Source organism: Chenopodium quinoa, unplaced genomic scaffold, assembly GCF_001683475.1.
Source record: "Chenopodium quinoa cultivar QQ74 unplaced genomic scaffold, ASM168347v1, whole genome shotgun sequence".
Classification (NCBI taxonomy): Eukaryota; Viridiplantae; Streptophyta; class Magnoliopsida; order Caryophyllales; family Amaranthaceae; genus Chenopodium; species Chenopodium quinoa.
Genome location: NW_018742864.1, coordinates 1,888,249 through 1,911,291, shown reverse-complemented (window position 1 = coordinate 1,911,291; position 23,043 = coordinate 1,888,249). Strand labels below are relative to the sequence as shown.

Below are 23,043 nucleotides of genomic sequence, written 5' to 3'. Positions count from 1 at the left end.
GAGTAATATTAGTAACCTTTAAATCACTCATCTTAAGCTTTGAACATATAGACGATAGCATTACACTTACACTAGCTCCTAAATCACATAAAGCTTTATCAATAAAAACATTTCCTATATGACAAGGTATAGAAAAACTACCAGGATCCTTTAATTTTGGTGGAGATTTATTTTGTACTAAAGCACTGCTTTCTTCAGTGAAAGCTACAGTCTCAACCTCATTAAAGGCTCTCTTCCTAGTCAGAATGTCTTTCTTGAATTTAGCATATGCGGGAACCTAAGTGATTAAATCAGTGAAAGGAACTGTTACCTGCAGATTTTTGACGACTTCTAGGAACTTACCAAATTTCTTATCTAACTTATTCTTTAGATATCTATTAATCAATGGTAGTTAGATAGTAGGGCCTTGCACATCTCCACCCTAATCCTGAGATTTACCCTACGAAGAAACATTAGAAGAGTTAGTTATTTCCTGGAGCCCTGTAGGGTTAGAATTAGCATTTAGTACAAGGGAATCGGGATTAGCAACAGGTTCATCCTCCTTGGGCATAGGAGGCCCATCATAATGAGAACCACTCCTTAGAGTAATTGCACTAGCATGATCTGTAGGATGAATTGGTTGCGACGGTAGAGTTCCCAGCTGGTGATTTTGTAGAGTAGAAGAAAGTTGCATAATTTGATTATCAACAATTTTATTATGGGCTGTAATTAAATCAATTTGTGCATCTCTACTCTCCATATGCTTTTGCATGCTTGCTAACATTCCTCTAATTTCTGTCAAGATAGGGTCAGTAGATGGAGGAGTTTGTGATTGGTTATTTAGGTCAGAATTGGGGTGGTAGTATTTCTGTTGTGGTGGTGGTTGCTGTTGTGGTTGTTGTGGAGGTGGAAGGTTTTGTACATTGGTGTTCCGGTACGAAAGATATGGATGGTTTTGGAGGCCAGGATTATAAGTGCTGTAGTAAGGGTTATTTTACCTATAGGTTTGAAAGGCATTAACTTGCTCAATAGAACTCCTACACTCTTGCTCCCAATGTCCTACAATCCCACAATTTTCACAAAAAGCATCATTAGCATTATTGACAGCAGAAACATTAACTACAGTATTAAGAACATCAGTAAGATTATATATTATCTAGTTTTTGGCAAATAGATGATAACTGAGCCTGCAAAAAGGATACGAAATCAACACTATGTTTTCCTTTATCATGAAACCCTCTAGGATTCCCGTATTGGGAATTATGAATTGCCATATCTTCAATAACTTGACCTAGATTTTCCACATTTAAATTCATAAACCTTCCACTAGCTGTAGAATCTAGAATTGATCTAGATGAATTCTCAAGCCCATTGTAAAAAGCTTAAATTAACTACCACTGTGCCAATTTATGGTGAGGACACTCTCTCTGTAGATCCTTGAATCATTCCCAAGCCTTATATAAAGTTTCATCTGGCTCTTGGGCAAAGTTCTGAATTGCGCTTCTCAACAAAGTTGTTCTCTCTGCAGGGTAATATTTGTTATAAAAATTCAAACCAAGTGTCTCCCAGTCAATTATACCAAGTGCAGTTCTATTCAAACCATTAAACCACTATTTAGCTTTTCCACATAAAGAAAAGGGAAAGAGAATCTCCCTGATTTGGTCACGGGTAACCCCTGTTTGCCTGATGGTATTGCAATATTGTCAGAAATCTGCAATGTGAAGATTAGGATCTTCACCCTTAGCTCCACTGAATTGCTTCCTTTCTATCATCATAATAAATTGGGGCTTGATCTCAAATTGCGCTCCATCAAGGGCCGGAGTAGGAGTAAGGTGTGGAAAATCTGTCAGCGACGGATACGAATAATCACTGAGCTTGCGAGGTGGAGAAGGTGGTGGTGTTGTCATCTCTGATTTAGGTTTTGAAAATCTTCCGAATCGTTAGAATCGGATGGGGTTCCAAAGGTGGATTACCTCCAGAAGTGTCTCGTATCTGCCTGTAAAACTTCTTCTGTCTATGAAAAGATCGTTCGATTTCAGGATTTGAATGGAATGTAACCTGAACTAGAACCCCTGGGCATAAACACAAAACTAAACAAACAAACATGAGAAAGTTGTCTCAAAGAACTTGCGTTCTATGATATAGGAGAAAATAATTTAGACTACAAAAACAATCAGAAATAAAAATAAAATCGTTTCCCGGGCAACAACACTAAATTTTAACTGGCTCAAGTCATATCACCTAATCAAAAGTATTACCTAAGTTCTCTAACTAATGTAGATAGGGAAGTAGGGTCGAACCATAGGGAAACAAGTCAATTTATTCCTAATTAAATGTTTTAATCTAAACTATTAAGTAACCAAATTGTTGTGAAGGATATTAAACTAATGAGAATAAAAGTAGGGAAGAATAAAAGTAGGGAGAAATCAATTAATAAAAAGCCTAGGTTCACAGGTTCACCAATAATTAATATTTCGAGATAATACATAATAATCAATAATTAACATTGCACATATAACATGATTAACAGGCTCTCACAATTTATTAATCAACATATATCTAATAGGCTCTCGCAATTTACTAGATCTAAGTTCCTATTGAAAATGATCTTTAATATCAAATTAACATCTACTCGATTCAATTCAATATTGCTATAATTTTACAGTTAAATCACATCTGCTCGATTCATAATCTAATTGTAAAGAATTAAAACAATTCAACAAGAAATTATTATGCAATATCAATAATTAACAATAACAAATTATCCCTTAATATTAATTATGGATCTCCAAAAAGTAGCTCCAAAAAGCTCAAATATGCATGTAAATGACCATGGGACAAGAGATAAAATAACATATAGAATATGAATATCACCCACAAATGTGAATGCTCTATACCTTATTATTTCTCACATCTTACATTTTCATACGTAGTATTTGATTTTTCAACATGTCATCCACTACTCACATATACCATTATTATACCGTAATATTTACCTCTTAAAACTCCGCACAGAAGCTAGTGTTTAAGGCTAAAGCTTATGTAATTGACCATTGGCGGATGTATTTAGGTGCACACTGAGTCACGTGACTTAACAGTAAAAAGAAAAAAAAAATTGAATTAAAAAAAAAATCAAAGAGACCGCTTATTATAGATGGGTGGTCTATTTGATGCTACTATTGTTACAAGCTAAGAGCTTTTGTGCTGTGTCAGAGTTTTTTCTTTTTAAAAATATCAAAGAGACCAATTATTTAGATAACAGGTCTCTTTGATGCTGCTATTGCATTTATCTCACTTTTTTTTTCTTACTTCCATTTTTATCCTATATTTGTGCAACCAATTTTAATATTTCCCCACAAAGCATATCAATTAAGTAAAAAATCATAAAGTTAGAGTATGTTCTGATTGACTGAACTGAGCTATTTTTTTCTTACTTCTATTTATATCCTATATTTGTGCAATCAATTTTAATATTTCCCCACACAGCATATCAATTAAGTAAAAATCATAAAGTTAGGGTCTGTACTGATTGACTGAACTCAGCTAAACTTAACCGAACTTATTAGAGCTGAACTGAACTGAACTTATTCGAGCTGAACTGAACTGAATATTTTATAAGTGAAGGAAATTAGGAGCTAATTGAACTAAACTTATTAGAGCTAAACTGAGTTGAACTTATTAGAGTTGAGCTAAACTGAACTGAACTAAAAATAATCGTATCAGAACAGACCCTTAATGTAATAGTTTTATAATACTACTTGTTTGTAACATGTTTTTTTGTAATATTTTCAACTTGTAAGATTGAATTTTTAAGTACTAGTTGGATGTAGTATGGATTTTTGTGTCCTATTTTTAGCTTGAAATCAATTTGGTGAATATATATATATATATATATATATATATATATATATATATATATATGATGAGAACCAAGGCTCAAAAAAGAACTAGAAACTAATCTAGACCCTTAGATCATGTTAATCGGATAGCTCACATGTTTCCCGTGTCATTAATGACATTTTTATAATATTTTAACTTTATAAAGTAGTTTCCAGTTTCATTTCTCAAAAGTAAATGAAACTTTAGTAAAAGTAAATGAAATAAGTGTTAAAGTAAATGAAATTACCTTAAAAGTTAAAAAAATCGAAATAAAGTTTGAAAACAACGAAATTACGAGAATGCCATTGATGAGAGCGGGTGCAATGTGAGCCATTAGATGAAGTGTGATCAATGGCTAAGATTAGTTACTACTTTCTATTATTCACCTTGGTTCATATATATATATATATATATATATATATATATATATATATATATATATATATATATATATATATATATATATATATAGGGGAGGGATCCGGTGATAATAGGTCCATATGTGAGAATTCATACTTATATGAGAACTGATTTAAAATTTAGAACATGTGAGTAAAATTTTAGAACATGTGAGTAAAAATTTAGAACATGCAAGTTAAAATTTAGAACATGTGACTCAAATTAAAATTCTGAACATATGAGTAATAAATTAGAACATTTGTGTGAGTAATATGTTTAGAACATCTTATTTTAGAATTAGAAAGTGATTAAAAATTTAAAAAATTTGCTTTATGAAATTTTAAACATATGAGTAAAATTTAGAACATCTGACTTAAGATTATGAACATGTGAATAAAAATTTAGAACAAACTGATATAGAATATAGAAAGTGTGAGTAAAGAATTTAGAACATACGTGTAAAAAAAATAGAACATACGTTTTAAAATCTGGAACATATAATTAAAAATATTAGAACACACGTTTTAAAATTTAGAACATATAAGTTAAAATTTTGGAACAAGTTATTTAAAATTTATCAGATGAGTAAAATTTAGAACATCTGACTTAACATTATGAACATGTGAATAAAAATTTAGAACAAACTGATATAGAATATAGAAGAATTTAGAACATACGTGTAAAAAAAATAGAACATACGTTTTAAAATCTGGAACATATAATTAAAAATCTTAGAACACACGTTTTAAATTTTAGAACATATAAGTTAAAATTTTGGAACAAGTTATTTAAAATTTATGACATCAAACTTAACTAATTTATGGTTTAGAACATGTGAGTACTAAATTAGAACATTTGATTTAATTTAGAACACCTAAGGAAAAGTTTAGAACATCATATTTAAAATTTAGAACATACGAGTAAAAATTTAGAAAAAAAGAGTGTTCTCACATATGAAAAATTCTCACATAAGAAAAATTCTCACAAGAGTCTTCCCCTATATATATATATATATATATATATATATATATATATATATATATATATATATATATATATATATATATTCTCACTCCTTGTGCACTTTTATTTGACATTCTTCTTCTTTTCTCTTGTAAAAATTATGATGTCTCTATTTTTTATCAATATTATTCAGCTTAATCGGTTGAAAATTGAAGATTATAACATTTGGTTGCACAAATTTAGTCAATTATATGGAGATTCAAAGTTGATTTGAGCGCTAATTGGTAGCTGTAGACATGTTTGATGAATTTAATAAAATTATGCCTATTTGTATATCTAATTTGCAGGTTCTACTCAAATTAAAATATGTTCTCTTTGTTTTTCATGCTTTCCAGTCAATAAGAATGTTTGCACATATTGTTAAAATATTATGCATATTCTATGTAAACATTATGCATATGTAACTATATATGCATGGTAAAAAAAAACTGAACATATCATTGCCAAATTGGTACTTCTTTTATGGTGTTGGAGTAAGAATGACATGGTATATATATGATATTCTAGAAAAATAAAATAATAATGCTCATTATATTCAAACTTTAAGCACAATATATTTTGAGATAAATTTATTTGCACATTTTATTAAAAAACAATGCACATTAAGTATATATTATGTAACTTTTGGATTGAAATTAATTATAAACAAGATTTGAATTTTTTTTGTGATATTTAATTGATTCTTTGTGATATTTTACACCCATGAATGGTAATGGGGTTGAAAACAATTGGATGATGACAAAGTTATAAAAAATGGACTGACTCGGTTAAAAGAAAAGGAAGGAGAACCAGCAATCAATAATTGATGGTGACTCATCATCTCGGAAATCCCGGATCCACCACTGTAATTGACCATAAAAAAACATTGCAATAAACACATTAAAAATACCGGAAAAAGTAATTAACTAAACTGAAAAAAAAACACTAAATATGGTCGGTATTCTACACTTTGAAAGAACAAGCCGGAAAATCTTACCCAACAACCACCTAAATCTGCTTTCCAAAATGCTGCCTTCCTAGAAGTAGATTTAAAGTCATTTTCATTACTATATTGCACAACAGTATAAGTTTAACACCAAATTTTATGTGGCTGGTCACATAGTGTATCAGTGTGTTCAACCATTATTGAGTTATTTCGTGAGTGTTATAGAGTTTACTCAATTAGTGTTATAAGGGCTACTTTGTGCGTTTTATAGGGGTTACCCTGTCAGTCTTACAGGAAATACTAAAACACCATTATAAGGGTTACTTTATTTATTTATAAGCGGCAACGATGTGCTCAGACGTACATTTAAGCGCTATATTTCTAATAATCTCCTTAATTCATAGTACCTTTTTTTTTTTTTTTTTGTGAAAGGCCTTAATTCATAGTACTTTATTATTTATATAAAGAAAAAAAAAATTATTTCCATTACTATATAATATGCATGGTTGTACTAGTATAAATAAATTTGTGTTACTCTTGAATCTACACAAGTAGGGGTTAGTTGTGTACTTGAGCACCAAAGGTCAGGCCATTCATTGCCTTTGCTCAACACACACCTCTCTTTGTCTCTGTTTTTCATCCTCTCAAAAAAGAAACTCATTCTTTCTCATTTTATTGCCTTTGCTTCAGTTAGCAGCTCCAAAAATTCACCCTTTTTCTCATCAATTACTGATGATCTACAGCTCGAATGCTGCAGCACTCAAGCGATTTTTCTGCTTTTATTTCTTCCTCTGACATAATCCCATCAATTTTGATAGTCGTAACTCGCAAGCCAAACAAATATACTTACTATGCTTAGCTAAAATACGTGCCCTTTTCGCAAAGTCATTACAAAAGTGTATGTATGCCATATATAATTGTGATACTAACAATATAAGTTTCCATAAGTTGGAAGATTGTTAGCTAAGTTTAGCTTTCATCCTTTATTGATAGCCAATTTGGTTGAATAATGGATCGAATTTCGGCGTATCAGCGTGGAAATTTAGATGATATTACTAGCCAAATTGGTTTGATTTGGGATCAAGCTAAATATCCACTCTTAATTCCGTTACTTAAGTTATTAGTAACGGTTTGTTTAGGAATGTCATTGATGTTGTTCGTGGAACGAGTTTATATGGGGTTTGTTATTGCACTGATTAAAATCTTCGGGCGAAAACCCGAGAAAAGGTATAATTGGGAACCATTGAAGGATGATTTGGAGCTAGGCAACTCTAACTACCCTATGGTTCTTGTTCAAATTCCCATGTATAACGAGAAAGAGGTTAGTTAATCTTAATCTTTTTATCCTATGGTTATTGTCAAAATGCATAATAAGTGTTTTTTTTTTTAATTTTTTATTATAGGTATATCAGTTATCAATTGGAGCAGCATGTGGGCTTTCATGGCCATCAGATCGTATCATAATCCAAGTGCTAGACGATTCGACTGATCCAATCACTAAGGTCATTAAGTACTAACTGTATATGTAGTGTAACATACATTATTAAATTTTAAGTGTAGATTTAGCTAGCATATATATTGTATGATGTAGTTAATAAGGTTTGTACTGCATTTGTTTTATATTATTTGTAACGATTTGACATAAAATATTACATAAAACAGAATATGGTGGAAATGGAATGCCAAAGATGGGGAAGCAAAGGAATAAACATAAAATATGAGATAAGAGACAACAGAAAAGGGTACAAAGCAGGAGCACTTAAGGAAGGAATGAAACATAATTATGTTAAGGAGTGTGACTTTGTTGCTATTTTCGATGCTGATTTTCAACCTGAGCCTGACTTTCTTTGGCGAACTATCCCTTTTCTTGTTCATAACCCTGAAATTGGTCTAGTTCAAGCTCGTTGGAAGTTTGGTATGATCTCATCATTAATTAATTCAATTCTTTAATTTAATTAAATCAGTATTATATTTAATTGTCGCATTATTAGCATGCCAATACTTTATTAGGATTTTTAATAAGTATTTTAATTAGCCACATTGCTACATACATTTGCGCCAAATTCTTTTATAGTTTAGAGTAAGGATTTCTTGCGTAACTAGTTCAGTATGATCCTTTTTCTTTATATATAAATAAATAAATTACTTACATACAGTATTTCAAAACCAAGCTTAGTTTGTTCAATAAACATGATGAAGTGTTTATTTAATTGTCATACGTACAATATAATGTTATGATGATGATATAATTAGTACACGTAATTAATCGCATGATAATCTAATAAAGATTTATTAGTGTATACTTTAATGATCTTGGTGATTAATACAGACTAGCCAACTACTTTAGTGACCAGCTAAAGGTGGGCTGATGATGATACTTTATAAGATGTGACAATGCAATGAGTTAAGAATTTTGTAAGACTGTCGGTGCTTAGATTTTGTTTTTATTTTTGGGATTTTATTTATTTGGAAGAGATTATGTGTTGCAATGTGGGTGATCTTTATGACTTTTCTCTTTTTCTTCCATTGCTAACTTCCTTTGTGGTTGAGAAAATAAAGGCATGCACTCTGTGATTCCAGAAAAGTGGTCCGATTATTTCACTTTATAATAATACACTTTTGCTTGTATCCTTTAGTAACTGCAATATCTTAAACTAAAGTTTGGTTCACTTGAAAAGAGTCGTAAATTAATTAAGGGTTTTTCTATATATAACCTTTTTTTTTCACTTTTCTGCATTGTGCCCCAACATATATCGCTTTTTACACTGTAACCCCAATATATTTTTTGTTTTCATACGGTAACCTTGCCGTTATAAAATTCCGCTAGTGGGGCCCACTCTCCATTATTAATATTTTTTTATCGAATTGTGCGTTGAAAAATACTCCGCCAAAGGTTTCAAGGGCTATTTTGGTCCTTAGGGAAACAAATTGAGCCCAGATTTGGCAAAAAAATAACGTAAATGTCTATCGAGACATTTCTAAATAAGCAAAACGAGACATTTACGTTATTTTTTTGCCAAATCTGAGCTCAATTTGGTTCCCTAAGGCCCAAAATAGCCCCCGAAATCTTTGACGGAGTATTTTTCAACCCGCAAATCTATTGATAAAAATACTAATAATGAAGAGTGGGCCCCATTAACGGAATTTTTTAACGGCAGAATAACAGCAAGGTTACCGTATGGAAACAAAAAATATATTAGGGTTACAGTGTAGAAAGTGATATATGTTAGGGTACAACGTAGAAAAGTGAAAAAAACAGGGTTACTATATAGAAAAACCCTAAATTAAATCCCAGAGACTTAGAGTGTAAATCTTAACTTTTTAAAGTTACATTGACATTACAATTTTTTTTTTTTTTTTTTTTTTTGAACGGCATTGACATTACAATTAATCGGAGTAAAATTCGAATTTGTAATCTATTGTAACTTCGTAAGCTCATGACCATGCAAATAGTAGAAGATACTCCGTAGTATACTAACTAATAGATCATTAAAGATGTCAAAAGGTATACATAGTGGTATTCAAAATATTCATTACCCAAACACTCCTCCAATAACATTCCTACTTTCATTTATTGGTTGGTCTGAATTATTCGTTTTCAAGTATGATTTATTTTGTGAATTTTTTGTTGTATATACTTCATATATTTTTTATATCTTTTGGCGACAAGTAGTTATTATTGATTACTAGAAGTCTTGTAGCATGCCTTTAATGAAATACACATGGTTGCATGGTACAATACTAATTAATATAAACATGAAAACTCTAACTACTGTTTATTTACAGCAATAAGGACTATTTTAAGGATAATAATACATACACAATTTAAGATAACAAAATAAAGAAATAAAACTTTATAACAACATTCATTATTTTTTTTTGTTAATTTGTCTTGTTAAAAAATTACAGCGCATTTTGGGTTTGAATAGTCACACCATGTGACCATTTGTAATTAAATAAACAAAATAATTCCTATAATAGTGACCGAGTAACCTTTTTAATAGTGATCGAGTAACTGACCAAGTAATCTTTATAATATTAATGATATTATGCCTGTAATAATGACCGAGTAAGCCCTATAACACAAATAAATTAACCCTCTTAAAATGCCTTGCTAATGGCTACGTATAAAAGTTGTTGAAAGATTAAAAAATATACTAGTTGCTAAAATGAACATGCATGCAAAGTTTATTTTATTGTGTTTGTTGATTGCGGTTTAATTTTAATTAATTAAATTGAAATGTAGTGAATGCGGATGAATGCTTGATGACGAGGATGCAAGAAATGTCCTTAGACTACCATTTTACAGTGGAGCAAGAAGTTGGGTCCTCCACCCATGCTTTCTTCGGATTCAATGGTATATTATATGTTTTTTTCTTTATTCAACTTCATCTATTTTCCTACTTATAATAATATTATATTCCGTATTTAAAAATTCTTCATATATAAATTTAAATGGTGGAATATATTATCACAAAGGGAAGTCATAAATGGAAGAAATTGTAGAGAAGGCGAAACATATAGGTTGAAAATAATAATAAAATTAAATGGTAATAACAAATAATGATGGATGTTGTAATTGTTGCAGGGACAGCTGGGGTATGGAGGATATCAGCAATCAATGAGGCTGGTGGGTGGAAAGATCGAACAACGGTGGAGGATATGGACTTGGCTGTGCGGGCCAGTCTTAAGGGTTGGAAATTTGTTTATGTGGGTGACCTTAAGGTATTACTCATTTCTATCCTCTCGTTACTTTACATTAACCTATTCTTTTAACGTGTGTCTTGCATATAAATTATACGAAATTCTATAAATATAACTTTAAGGGTTATGTATAATAAGCTAAAAGAGAAGAGTATTAATGAAGTATATTGATTAATTACATTAATTTGCGCGAATTTTTGTGATTTTGTCATACTGTACATTTTTAAACTTAAACCAAAAAAGAAAGATATTATATGCTTATTTATAGCCCTAAGGGTTATGTATAACATTATCCTAAATTCTTTGCCTATAATAATTTGAGTCACTAGTGAATCTAATAATGCTCTTAGCGTTATATAGTGCATAGATGTTTTCATTTTTAATGCTAACAAATTAAGGAATCTATTGATATCAATAATATTTTGTTGATACTAATAAAATATATATTTAGAAAAATACACTTTAATAATCCCAAATATGGGCGATTTACCTACAATAATTCCAACTATCTATTATTCTACAATAATCCTAATTATTTGATGTGTTTTCATCCAACAGTCCCAAAAACCGGTTACCTGCTGAATAGGTAAACTTTTTTTTTGTTTTTAAATGCCACATGTCAACACATGATTGGCTAAAAAAAAAAATCAGTCCAACCACCCCTCCTCCCTTCAGCCACCCCTTCATTCCCAAATTTGACCACCGGGACACCATCCCCATCCCCTCCCCTTCCCCTGCCCCGTCCCCTCCTCCCTATCCTCATCGGAAAACCATCCTCCTTCCCCGGCCACAAGCCTGCAACCATCCACCTCGCTGAAATCCCGCAACCACCAGGTCGACCTTATTGTCGTTCAACCATACCCAAGTATCATCCCCCGTATCGTTGGATTCTCTCTCCTCCGCCGCAATCCCGCAATCACCAGCCCACCATAGCTTACATCGCCCTTGTTCCCTGCCATCATTCTCGCCGATTGGGTCGTCGTTCACCGCCTTCATTCTCGTGGATTCGAGCTTTGGCGAATTGAAAGGAGCAGTGTCGCGAGTGGTTTCACGACATGGTGGGAAGGAATAGAGGGAGGGTGTCGCGGATTTAAGCCAAGGGTTTCACAGGCAAGGGTTTCGAGGGTGCTACTGGTGTGATTTAGGTGTTTTGATAATAATATTTTATAGAAAAAATAGAGTAATATAATTAATTACTGGGATTAAAAACGTTAACTATGACCTATATAATCATTAAAATATTATGATAGTCATATTTCAAACGACCACCGTATAATTTTCAAAAATTATTGCTAGTACAAAGCATTTAGTTTGTGGGAGCTTTGAAGGTGAGAATGAGAATTAATCCAAAATTTTACCAAAATGTCACCTATTTGTTTGAGAGCATTTGTAATTTTTTTAATATATTTGTCTTAAATTACCCCACTATTTCTTACCAAGTACCAAGGGGGGAGGTCTATTCAAAAAAAAAAAAAAAAAGTACCAAGGGGGAGGTGGTATTAATTAGCTCCATATTGTTTAGATTTCACGTACTATTTACAATCTATACATCGTAAAGTTACATGCAAACACAACTGCTGTACGTAAGTATTCAAGACGAGCGAGGAGATCTATAATCATGGTTCATTTACTCTGTCCAGGTGAAAAATGAACTTCCAAGTACCTTCAAAGCATACCGATATCAACAACATAGATGGTCATGTGGCCCTGCTAATCTCTTTAGAAAAATGGTACGAGAAATCATAACAAATAAGGTTAGTCATTCTAAATAATTCATGCAAATTGTTCAATATATTTATTTTTCCAAATTTAGTGATGATTTTGAGATGTATCTTGACATTATTGCAGAAAGTGTCACTCTGGAAGAAGGTTCATGTGATATACAGCTTCTTCTTTGTTAGGAAAGTAGTAGCGCACATTGTTACCTTCATTTTCTATTGCATTGTATTACCAGCAACAGTTTTGGTCCCGGAAGTAGAAGTGCCAAAGTGGGCAGCTGTTTATATTCCTACCACTATTACTCTCCTCAATGCTGTTGGGACCCCAAGGTTTGACTTACCTTCTAATTTTCCTATTGAATGTCCATTTCATAAACTTTCTCTGTTTTTTTTTTTAATTTATTTATTAAGCTTATTTTATTATTGCACTATTCCCTCGGTTTTAAAATACTTGCTTCATTTCTCTATGTGCGGAGTTTAGGAGAAATTGGAGAAAATAATAAAAAATAGAGGTAGTGGGGTGGGTAGAAGCATAAAAAAATTGTATAAATTAAAAGTAGTGGAAGAACTGGAGTAGAGAGAATATATATATATGTTGGGTCAACTAGGCGAGAGAAATTAATTTAATATTGTAAAATCTTTCCAAATAAGGAAATGGATCAAGTATTTAAAAACGGCCGGAAAAGGAAAGTGGAGCAAGTATTTAAAAACGGAGAGAGTATATAGGTTCAGCACAATAATTTTGATAGTGGGAAAAAGAAAGAGATAAAGATAAAAATACAAAATTATTCATGTGATGTATACATAAACTAAAAAATAAGTGGAAAAATGGAAGGATACTTCACTGTATATAGGAATATAATCTGTTCTAAAATGGAAATAGTGCAATATTTGTGAATTTTTTTAAAAAAAAAAGCAAGTGATGCAAGGTTAGTAGAAGAGAGGAAGTATTTTACTTAATCTTAATATAATTTCAACGGTAATATTATAATTGAATGTTGGGCCAAATAAATAAATAAATAAATAAATAAATAAGCCCTGTCAATTTTAACATGTACATGATCTTTTACTAGATTACTCAATACTGCCTGTTTCTCTAAAGTTCCTCTCAATGGATGTAACAACACTTATTTCAGGGAATTGAGAAGAAAGAGGGTGCATTACTGTATTAGGAAATACAATGTTGTTCTGACTTATGAGAGGGTGCTGATTGCTGAATGAGTTAATTCGACTGTGCAATAGAAGGTGTAAAAAGGAAAAAAAAATATATTTATGGAGTACAAAATAATGAATAAACTGGAAAGAAATTTAAGAAATATCCCGAAACAAAAAGTGGGAAAAACTTTTAAATGTTTTTGAGAGTTTATTTTTTCTTTTAGTTGGACACAATTATATATTTTTAAAATTTTTAACTGTGGAAGCACTTTTTCATAAGAATGGTTAATGTAATGCGTTTTATTTGACTATTATGCAGATCCCTTCATCTTGTAGTGTTTTGGATTCTATTTGAGAATGTTATGTCATTGCATCGAACTAAAGCAACATTTATCGGCCTACTAGAAGCTGGGAGAGTCAACGAATGGGTTGTTACAGAGAAATTAGGAGATGTACTAAAAAACAAATTAAATAGTACTAAATCATTCAAGAAACCTCGCAAGAGAATTGGAGAAAAGTAAGTTCTCTTTATATTTACTGATTTATTATTCCTCAAAAAAAAAAAAAAAATATTTACTGATTTATTATTATTATTAAATAAATTGATTTGAAAACTATAATGTTATTGATAAACTTACATAACTTTGGACCTAACTTTAAAAACTTTGACACAATTTTTACAAAACTTTGAAGTTCCTCAATTAACGGCAACACATTATAAACAATGTTATTGTAACCAAAATATTTAAAATGGAACAATACTCCCTCCGTTTATTTAAATACATCACTTAGGGCATGTTCTCATTGACTGAACTCAGCTGAACAGAGTTGAGCTGAACTGAGCTGAGCTGAACTGAACTGAACTAAACTAAACTAAACTGAAATGAATATTTTAAAAAAGAAGGAAATTAGGAGCTGAGCTAAACTGAACTGAACTGAACTGAGCTGAACTAAACTGAACTGACTGAACTGAACTGAATTTCAACGTAAGATAACAGACCCTTAGAGTTTTAAATATTTAACTTAATTTTTTACTTTTTTTTTTAAGGAAACTTAATTTTTTACTTAATATATAATACACAGATGTTCTCATTTAACAATTTCTATTTTAAAAATATAATTATTGATTTTTTTTATATATATATACGAATAGCTAATTAATGATGTTAGTGGTGAAAGTTTCATATTGAAATATGTAAGTGATGAATTTAAAAAAGTTCAAAAGTACTAAAATGCCTAAGAACTTGAGATTTTTGTAAACTTACACTTGTTAACCCATTGACAAAATTTGGTTGCAGAATCAATATGTTGGAGCTTATGGTAGGAGCCTACCTATTTTTCTGCGGATGCTATGATGTTGCATTTGGGAGAAACCACTATTTCATCTACTTATTCTTGCAATCTTTGGCGTTTTTCATTCCTGGGTTCGGTTATGTGGGCACATTTGTTCCCAATTAGATAACCTACTAAGCAAAATGGGCAAAATTAATGTGTGATATAAATAGATTTCCCTAATTTTCTTTTAAATTAATTAATTTCAATTTATTATTGTTTTGATAATTAATTAATGAATGAGATGTGACAACAAACATTTATCATATTCTCTCATGGTATCACGAGTCTAGGTTTCTTTCTTAAACCCTAATCTATCTTCTTCTTCTTCAATTCTTTCCTGATTTTTGACCTCCATCAATTTTCATGGCCGATTTTCCAAAGCTTCATCGGGCTACCAATCAAGGCGTGTATTCCTATTGTGCTTGATTACAAGGGTTCGTAGTACAACAATTGGTCGACTCTCTTTCAACTCCATTGCCGCGCTAATATGGTTATCGATCATATTATTCCACCTGTAGTTGATCCCAAGACCAAACCAATCGAACCTACAGCAGCAGAACAAGCTTTCTGGCAACGACTTGATGATATTTTTTATCAATTGATTTATGGGACGATCTCCAATGACCTAATTACTCAATTCCATTATCGATTCGCAATTCCATTATCGATTCGGATGATAAAGCGATTGATCCTTGGAAACGTTTGGAAAATTTCTTCCGAAACAACAAGTTGGCTAGAGCATTACAATTGGATGCTCAATTCACAAACACAAAGCTTGAACAATTTGATGGTGTTAAGCCTTATTGCACTTATCTCAAAAATATTGCCGATAGTTCGAAGAAAGTAGGAGATAAGGTCTCCAACAATTCAATCAAATGGTTTTGCAGCTTTTAAAAGGTCTCTTAGAGGAGTATAAACCCTTTGATTTCAAACATCCATTCGGCATCTCAATCCCCTCCCTTTCTTTGATGCATCGCGACCCATTTAGCAACAAAATATTATCTTTTATTACCTTATTATTTATTTCAAATCATTAAGTTTTGATGTTTAAATTGTTGACGTTGTAAGGCTTTGATAATGACAAGCTAAGCAAACTTCAACTAATGGTTTCTCTAGTGTTAGATTGTTTGCAGGCATAAGCAAATCCAGGGAGCTGAAGAGTAGCTTGGAATAGAGCTTACTAAATTGGAATGTTGTCTTCTAAGTATATTAGAAGAAGAGTTCCAGAAGGATGATCTTAATCAAGAAGCTGAAAGAAATTGTGACCGTTTTTCTACGAATGTCATGAAAACGGTCGCAAAGTATGATTTTTGCGACCGTCTTGAACGCAGTCACAAAATTACGATCGTTTTTTAAAACGATCGCAGATTTGTGACCGTTTTTTACCTTTTAAAACGTCGCAGGGTTATTTGAATATTTTTAAAATAATTCGCCCGTAAAAAAACGGTCGTAAATTGCAAAACGATCGCAAAAGCTTTTTTTTAAAAAAAAAAAAAAAAAAGATCCTGTATAAAAGTTATCCAATCCATTCCCTAACCCTAATTCACTCACGGCCTCTTTCTCTTTCTTCTCTTTCCTCTCTTGTTTTTCCTTTCTCTTTCCTCCTCCATTTTTACCGCCGTCTGAAGCTCTTTCCTCCGTCACCATCTTCACCGCCTCTCCTCCTCCCTTTGTTCTCTTTTACTTCATCACTAGGTTAAGTCCTGTACCATGCACGGTCATAATTAAATTTTACAACAAATAAATTATAAATAATAGTGTAAATTCAACATTAATTTATCTAAAAAAATTATTTGTAACAAAATAACTTGAATTTAAGTTCATACCAAATATTGAAATACGTAAAGGTTATTGAATTGGATTGTAAAAAAAAAATTTAATAATAGAAATTTAGAATCTATAAGGTTTTATGTAATAAAATTAAAATATTAGCTTAGATTTGTACCCATATGCGAATTAATATACATCTATCCTTAAATTATTAATACATTTTCACATAAATATGAAAATTTATTTGATTTCAATTTACTTTAGAATAATCAATATTTCGTAATCAACTTTTTTAATATATTTTTAGTGAGTAATAGGAGTTTTTTTTTTTTTTTAAAAAATCATATAAATATTAGAGTAATTAGATTAAATTTTCCAATATATGTTATGTATAATATAATTGAATGATTTTGTTCTTATAAATGTTATATAATTTTAAGATTTATATAATTTGTGCTACCAAATGATATTTTTTTAATTAAAATAAATTTTATTGTCAAATGATGAAAGTTGGAGAAAAAAAAAATTAATATTGACAATATTATAATAATATTGGAAAATAATATATTACAATATATGTAACTAAAAGTTTCCTAGTATATAAAATATATGTACAAAAAATTGAGTAAAATGGGATTAAATATGTTGTTAAATTGGAAATAACTATTTTGTAGGTTATTAAATGAATGTCATTAAAATATCGCAAAAAAAAATGGAAAGAAAAAAAGGCGGGAAAATTTTTAACCAGGAAATGACAAGTGTCATTCCAGGTTTCGCCTTTAGTATAGGTTTATAGATAGATGCTACCAAATGATATTTTTTTTAATTAAAAAAATTTCATTGTCAAATGATGAAAGTTGGAGAAAAAAAAATTGATATTGACAATATTATAATAATATTGGAAAATAATATATTACAATACCTTATTTTTAATCTATCTTAGTATTTATGTAACTAAAAGTTTCCTAGTATATAAAATATATGTACAAAAAATTGAGTAAAATGGGATTAAATATGTTGTTAAATTGGAAATAATTATTATTGTAGGTTATAAAATGAATGTCATTAAAATATCGCAAAAAAAAAGGAAAGAAAAAAAGGCGGGAAAATTTTTAACCAGGAAATGACAAGTGTCATTCCAGGTTTCGCCTTTAGTATAGGTTTATAGATTCTTTCTTTGTTCTTGTTCGAAAATCACACGAAAAGAATAGGAAATTCGGTCACCACCACGATCTCCATCGTCACAAGCTTATGGTTAAACAAGTTAATGGTTTTTAAGGTCAAATTCGACAATAAAAAGTCTAGATCTAGAATTTTCATGGTCGAATTTGGCCTTATTAAACCAAATTCGAGGTGAAATTCGAAGTCAATTCAAGTTTTGAGGTAAATTTTCATGTTTATACTTTTTTGTTTGATTTTTTCTTCGAATTTGGATTTTTTTTTTGTTCGAAATATCTATGTTCAAAGATTTTTTTTGTTTATTTTGGGTTTGGTTTTCGTTTTGATTTTTTGTTAATTAGTGTGGGTTTGATTTTTTTTCATTTTAGGTTTTATTTTCGTTTTTAATTTGAGTTTGATTTTTGTTAATTTTGATTTTGGGTTTGATTTCTGTCTGTTTTTCGTGGGTAATTTTTTGGATCTTTTTTTTTTTTTTTTTTTTTTGTGGGTTCTTTTGTTAATTTTTATTTTTGTTTTGAATTTTATTTGATTTCATTTTTGTGGGTTGAATTTTCTGGATTTTGGGTTAAGGTTGGCAGTGGACGGAGGTGGCTTAGCGTGGGCGGTGGTTAGGTTGGGGTGGTGGTTCATGGCGTGAATGTATGCTGAGTCTCGGTGGGTACACAACAAGCTTATAAGATAGGTTTAAATTGCATAATCTCGTTAACGAACTTAGAAGATGACAACAAGTTCTAGAAGAACATGGACCACGGGTTCCAGCAATGAGCTGAAAAATGTAACAACAAATTATCATTAAAGTCTAGTACGTGGTTTCATTATTGGAACTAAGCCTCAAGATCCAATTCAATGCTCAATGCAGAGTTTGAGAATTCAATAATGTAGTTATTCAAAGACTTTATAGAGATTAGTATTATGTAATTACTTTAGCATGCATTGATGTATACATAAGATTGATTGCTTTAATATGTAACTTACTAAAAACGTGATAAAGCTAGACATTCGATAATATAAGTGGAATCAAATAAGATAAAATTTGTTTTGTTTGGAAAAGATTAAGTAGGGATTTAGTTGAATAAAATCTATTTTATTACACAAATTATTATATGTGACCAGCTACACACATGACAATCTGATTTTATTATATTCATCTTATGTAAACTTATCTTTCTTAACGATTTTACATAAGATTTTCGATCTTTTAAAAGATTAACTTGCTTGGTTTGGTCAAAATGATGAATATAAGTTATACAAATGGTTTTTGGTATCTGTCATTTTGTTTCTAAACCCTACTTTGAAGTCACAAGTTTTTATTATAAATAAGAGCTTTTTATTTCAAGGAAAAGTGCGACTTTAATGCTTGAAAACCATAAAAGCACTTAAGAGTAATAAGTTTGCCAAGTAAAAGCTTTATCATATTAGTTTCCGATATTTTCGGATTACATGCGATGCTTTTGAATCTTTTTAGAAATATGAAATATTCATATCTCTAACAAATCTATATTAGTTTTTAAATCATTGTTTTGTAATTGGCTTTGGGGGTGTGAAAATTCAAGAAAATCTAAGTTACAATAAGAGAGCTTTTTGTTGTCTTCCCATCACCCTAACCTTAAGTTGGGTTTCGCCTTATTTAAAAAGTAAAGCTTTGCCTTCCTAAATGAAAGACTGTGTGAAGAGGAGAGAGAAATACTCTAGGAGTACTGCTAGGAACAACTTTTAATATGGGATTTAAGTTGGTTAGGATAGGTTAAGGTCCGATTGTAATATGTTGTAACTGGGAGTGACTTGACCTATTATAACGAAGAGATTAGTTAAGGAAGATCTGTAGAGAGTTTGAGGTTTAATTTCTAGTTGGGCCATGGAAGTTTTCCTCATAAATCTCAACGTGTCAAGCAATATTTAGGTCCTGCTGCAATGCTAATTATTATATCAAATAGAACAAAATGAAATAAAAGATAAAAGTATTGATGATTTAAATAAATAGAGTACATAAAGTAGTGTTTATTGGTTGTACACCACGAAATAATAATTAATTAGCAAACATAGGAACCAACAGTTAATAACCTATAATAATTAACCAACGAAAGGTTTATATATATTTCATAGATTTCATTTGTGGCCAAAATATTCTACAAAGAAATAGTAAATCCTCACCTATAATGCCTGTATAAAAAATGATATTCTTTATTAATTTTAAAATCATATTCTTTAGTCATAGTTTTCTTATCATGTTTAAAAAATTGGCTTTAATAATTCTCTAAAAGCTCATAGTGACCATACCCATGAAACAAAATATTTATAGGGTACTTGTCATTATATTCTTCCCCATAATTTGATATGTTTGTCAATTTGTTTGTCTTCTGATCTTTCATAAAGACAGATATCAGATTCCTGTTACCATAAACACCATATTTAAGAATTTGAAGTTAAATAAAGTGAGAGATTATATACACCTGAGTGCCCACTGCACCTATGAATATGTTGTTTTTATTTTAATAATTATTTTTCATTTAATCATCAAATAAAGAGTAAAAACTAACCTTGGATGGATTAATCACCCTGGAGTATATAAAAAATTTCACACAACCAAAACACTACACATGCAAAATAGTAGAAGTTATCAAATACTCACTTGAGCACATGAGATGCCATTCGTACTTCCAGTTCTCCGCCCCAAACATAAGGCTTTTGAATCCTCTCAACATACAAATCAAAGTCTTCATCAATGAACCTATGAAAGTTTAAGATTACACACACAGATACGATTCAAAGAAAATTGTTTTTGCAATAAGAAAGAAACATACCCTTCCATTTCTTTGCGCCTCTTTAAGAGCTCTTCGACCACCTATAAAGAAAACAGAAGAAATATGTTTAAGATCCAAAATTTGTTTATAACAACTAATTACTTTGTTTATTTATTGCATAAAACCGCTTTACTATTTAGTTTTTTAAACAATCCACCTTAGCCCTCAAATCATCAGCAAGCTCTCTCTGACGGTCTTCGTCAGGCACTCCCTCTCCGGTTTGTAAGCAAGCTCCGTGAGCTATTGCTCTAAACAAACATCGGCCATCTGGTTGTACACCTTTGATCATTTTGAAAAAGTGACGTTCATTACTATAATATACAGAGCACTATTTTGTTTAATTAGTTTCATGTGTTTTTAAAACCAAGCAATAAAACTCAAATGCAAGACATTAGATTACCAATGATGCTACATAATGTCAGTAATTGAAATTGTAAAGCTCATTTTGCATAGGAAGTGAATCACACTACTAATTTGTTAATTTTACAATATACTATGAAAAAAAAAAAAAAAAAAAAAAATCAATGTTTGAAAACTTGACTTTTCTAGGAAATAGTGTCAATGTGTCCTGACTTTTTCCCGGAAAATAGAGTCACCTTTTAAAATTAAAATTAAAAATCAAGGACTTTAGACTATATTGATTGAAATTTTTATAAAAAAAAATGAACAACCTCAAATAATTCAATAAAACTCTTCCAAATTAATTAAAATTAAAATAGTCTGGTGAATTATTTTCCGAATTACAGGAATTATATTTTACGGGCAATAAACTAAATTACAGTGCAAGTAAATCAGTAAAATGAATTGATATATATATATATATATATATATATATATATATATATATATATATATATATATATATATATATATATATATATATATATATATATATATATAGAGGAAGGCTCATATAAGAACCCTCCTCTATATAAGAACCCATTATATATAAGAACTAATCTGGACCGTGGAATTAGCTTGATCTGACCGCTCAAAATGAATGATTAGTAATGACATTTTTGTAATTTGAAGGAGTTTATTCAAATTCTTTTTCCTCTTCCTTCATCTAGTTATTTTATGTTTCTCAACTCTCAGCTTTCTCTCTCTAAAATTCTCAGCTTTCTCCCTCTCCTCAGTTCAACAGATTGGCGAAAGTTCATCAAATTCATCACGATATTTTCACAGATTTTGGATTAATTATTGTAAGTTTATTAATTTTATAATCAGATTTGTTTTAAATTTAATGATTTTTCATGCAATTTTGATGCGATTAATTTCATGCGATTATTTTGAGCATTTTCTATGTAATTGTTCTCAATATTGTTTAGCGAATATTTTGCTGCGATTTTGCTACGAATTTTATGCGATTTTGATGCGATTTTTTGCTGCAATTTGATGTGATTTTGTTGCGTTTTTATGCGATTTTTTCTCAAATATTTCCCTGATTTTTGCGATTTGTATGCTGCGATTTTGATGCGTTTATTTCTCAATTTTTGCTGCGATTTATGTTCGATTTTTACTGATTAATTCATGTTTTCGTCAATATTTTTGCGATTTTTTGCGAATTTTCTATTCGATTTTGTTTTTGGCGATTTTCTATTCGATGTATATTTATTTTGCTCGATTATTTATCAATTCGATTGTTTGATTGTTCGAATTGTTTGTTCTTATTTTGATTTTTTTTGTTCGGTTTTCTTTTGCGATTTCGATGCTGTTTTATTTGCTGCGATTTTTTCTCAAAATTTTCCAGCTTTTTGCGATTTGTGTATGCTGCGATTTTGATGCGTTAATTTTTTCTCAAAAGGAAAAAGGAAAAAGGAAAAAGGAAAAAGGGGGGTGGGGAGGCTGGGTGGGTCCCCGGCACAGGGGATCTGTTCACCGGCGAGGTTAGGGTTGGCTGGGTAGAGAAAGGTTAGGTGGCGGCTAGGGTAGCGACGGCGGCAAATTTGGTGGCTGGGAAGAGGAAAAGGGTGGTGGTGGTTTTTCCTTTTCCTTTTTTTTTTAATTTTATTATTTCTAGATTTTATATAGTTCACTATGTTCTAAGCAAAAGCAAATTTAGAACATAGCTATGTTCTAAACAAATTTAGAACATAAAGTAATTTACTACGTTCTAAGCAAATCAAATTTAGAACATAATTCACTATGTTATAAGGAAATTTAGAACATAAAGTAA

The 23,043-nt window shown here is 30.6% G+C and overlaps 2 protein-coding genes across 2 annotated transcripts; one reads left to right on the top strand and one right to left on the bottom strand.

Annotated features, from left to right (window-relative positions):
• The first annotated feature begins 6,677 nt into the window (after positions 1-6,677).
• On the top strand, positions 6,678-15,421 carry LOC110726190 (glucomannan 4-beta-mannosyltransferase 9-like). The gene is made up of 9 exons (XM_021905649.1): positions 6,678-7,526; positions 7,609-7,707; positions 7,868-8,120; positions 10,452-10,562; positions 10,794-10,930; positions 12,550-12,663; positions 12,758-12,957; positions 14,102-14,299; positions 15,081-15,421. The coding sequence occupies exons 1-9, from the start codon at positions 7,215-7,217 to the stop codon at positions 15,238-15,240; spliced, it is 1,584 nt and encodes a 527-aa protein (XP_021761341.1). The 5' UTR covers positions 6,678-7,214; the 3' UTR covers positions 15,241-15,421.
• Positions 15,422-20,309: 4,888 nt separating this feature from the next.
• On the bottom strand, positions 20,310-21,156 carry LOC110726206 (OTU domain-containing protein At3g57810-like). The gene is made up of 4 exons (XM_021905673.1): positions 21,025-21,156; positions 20,868-20,908; positions 20,696-20,794; positions 20,310-20,454 (listed from the first exon to the last, which is right to left on the bottom strand). The coding sequence occupies exons 1-4, from the start codon at positions 21,154-21,156 to the stop codon at positions 20,310-20,312; spliced, it is 417 nt and encodes a 138-aa protein (XP_021761365.1).
• Positions 21,157-23,043: the final 1,887 nt, after the last annotated feature.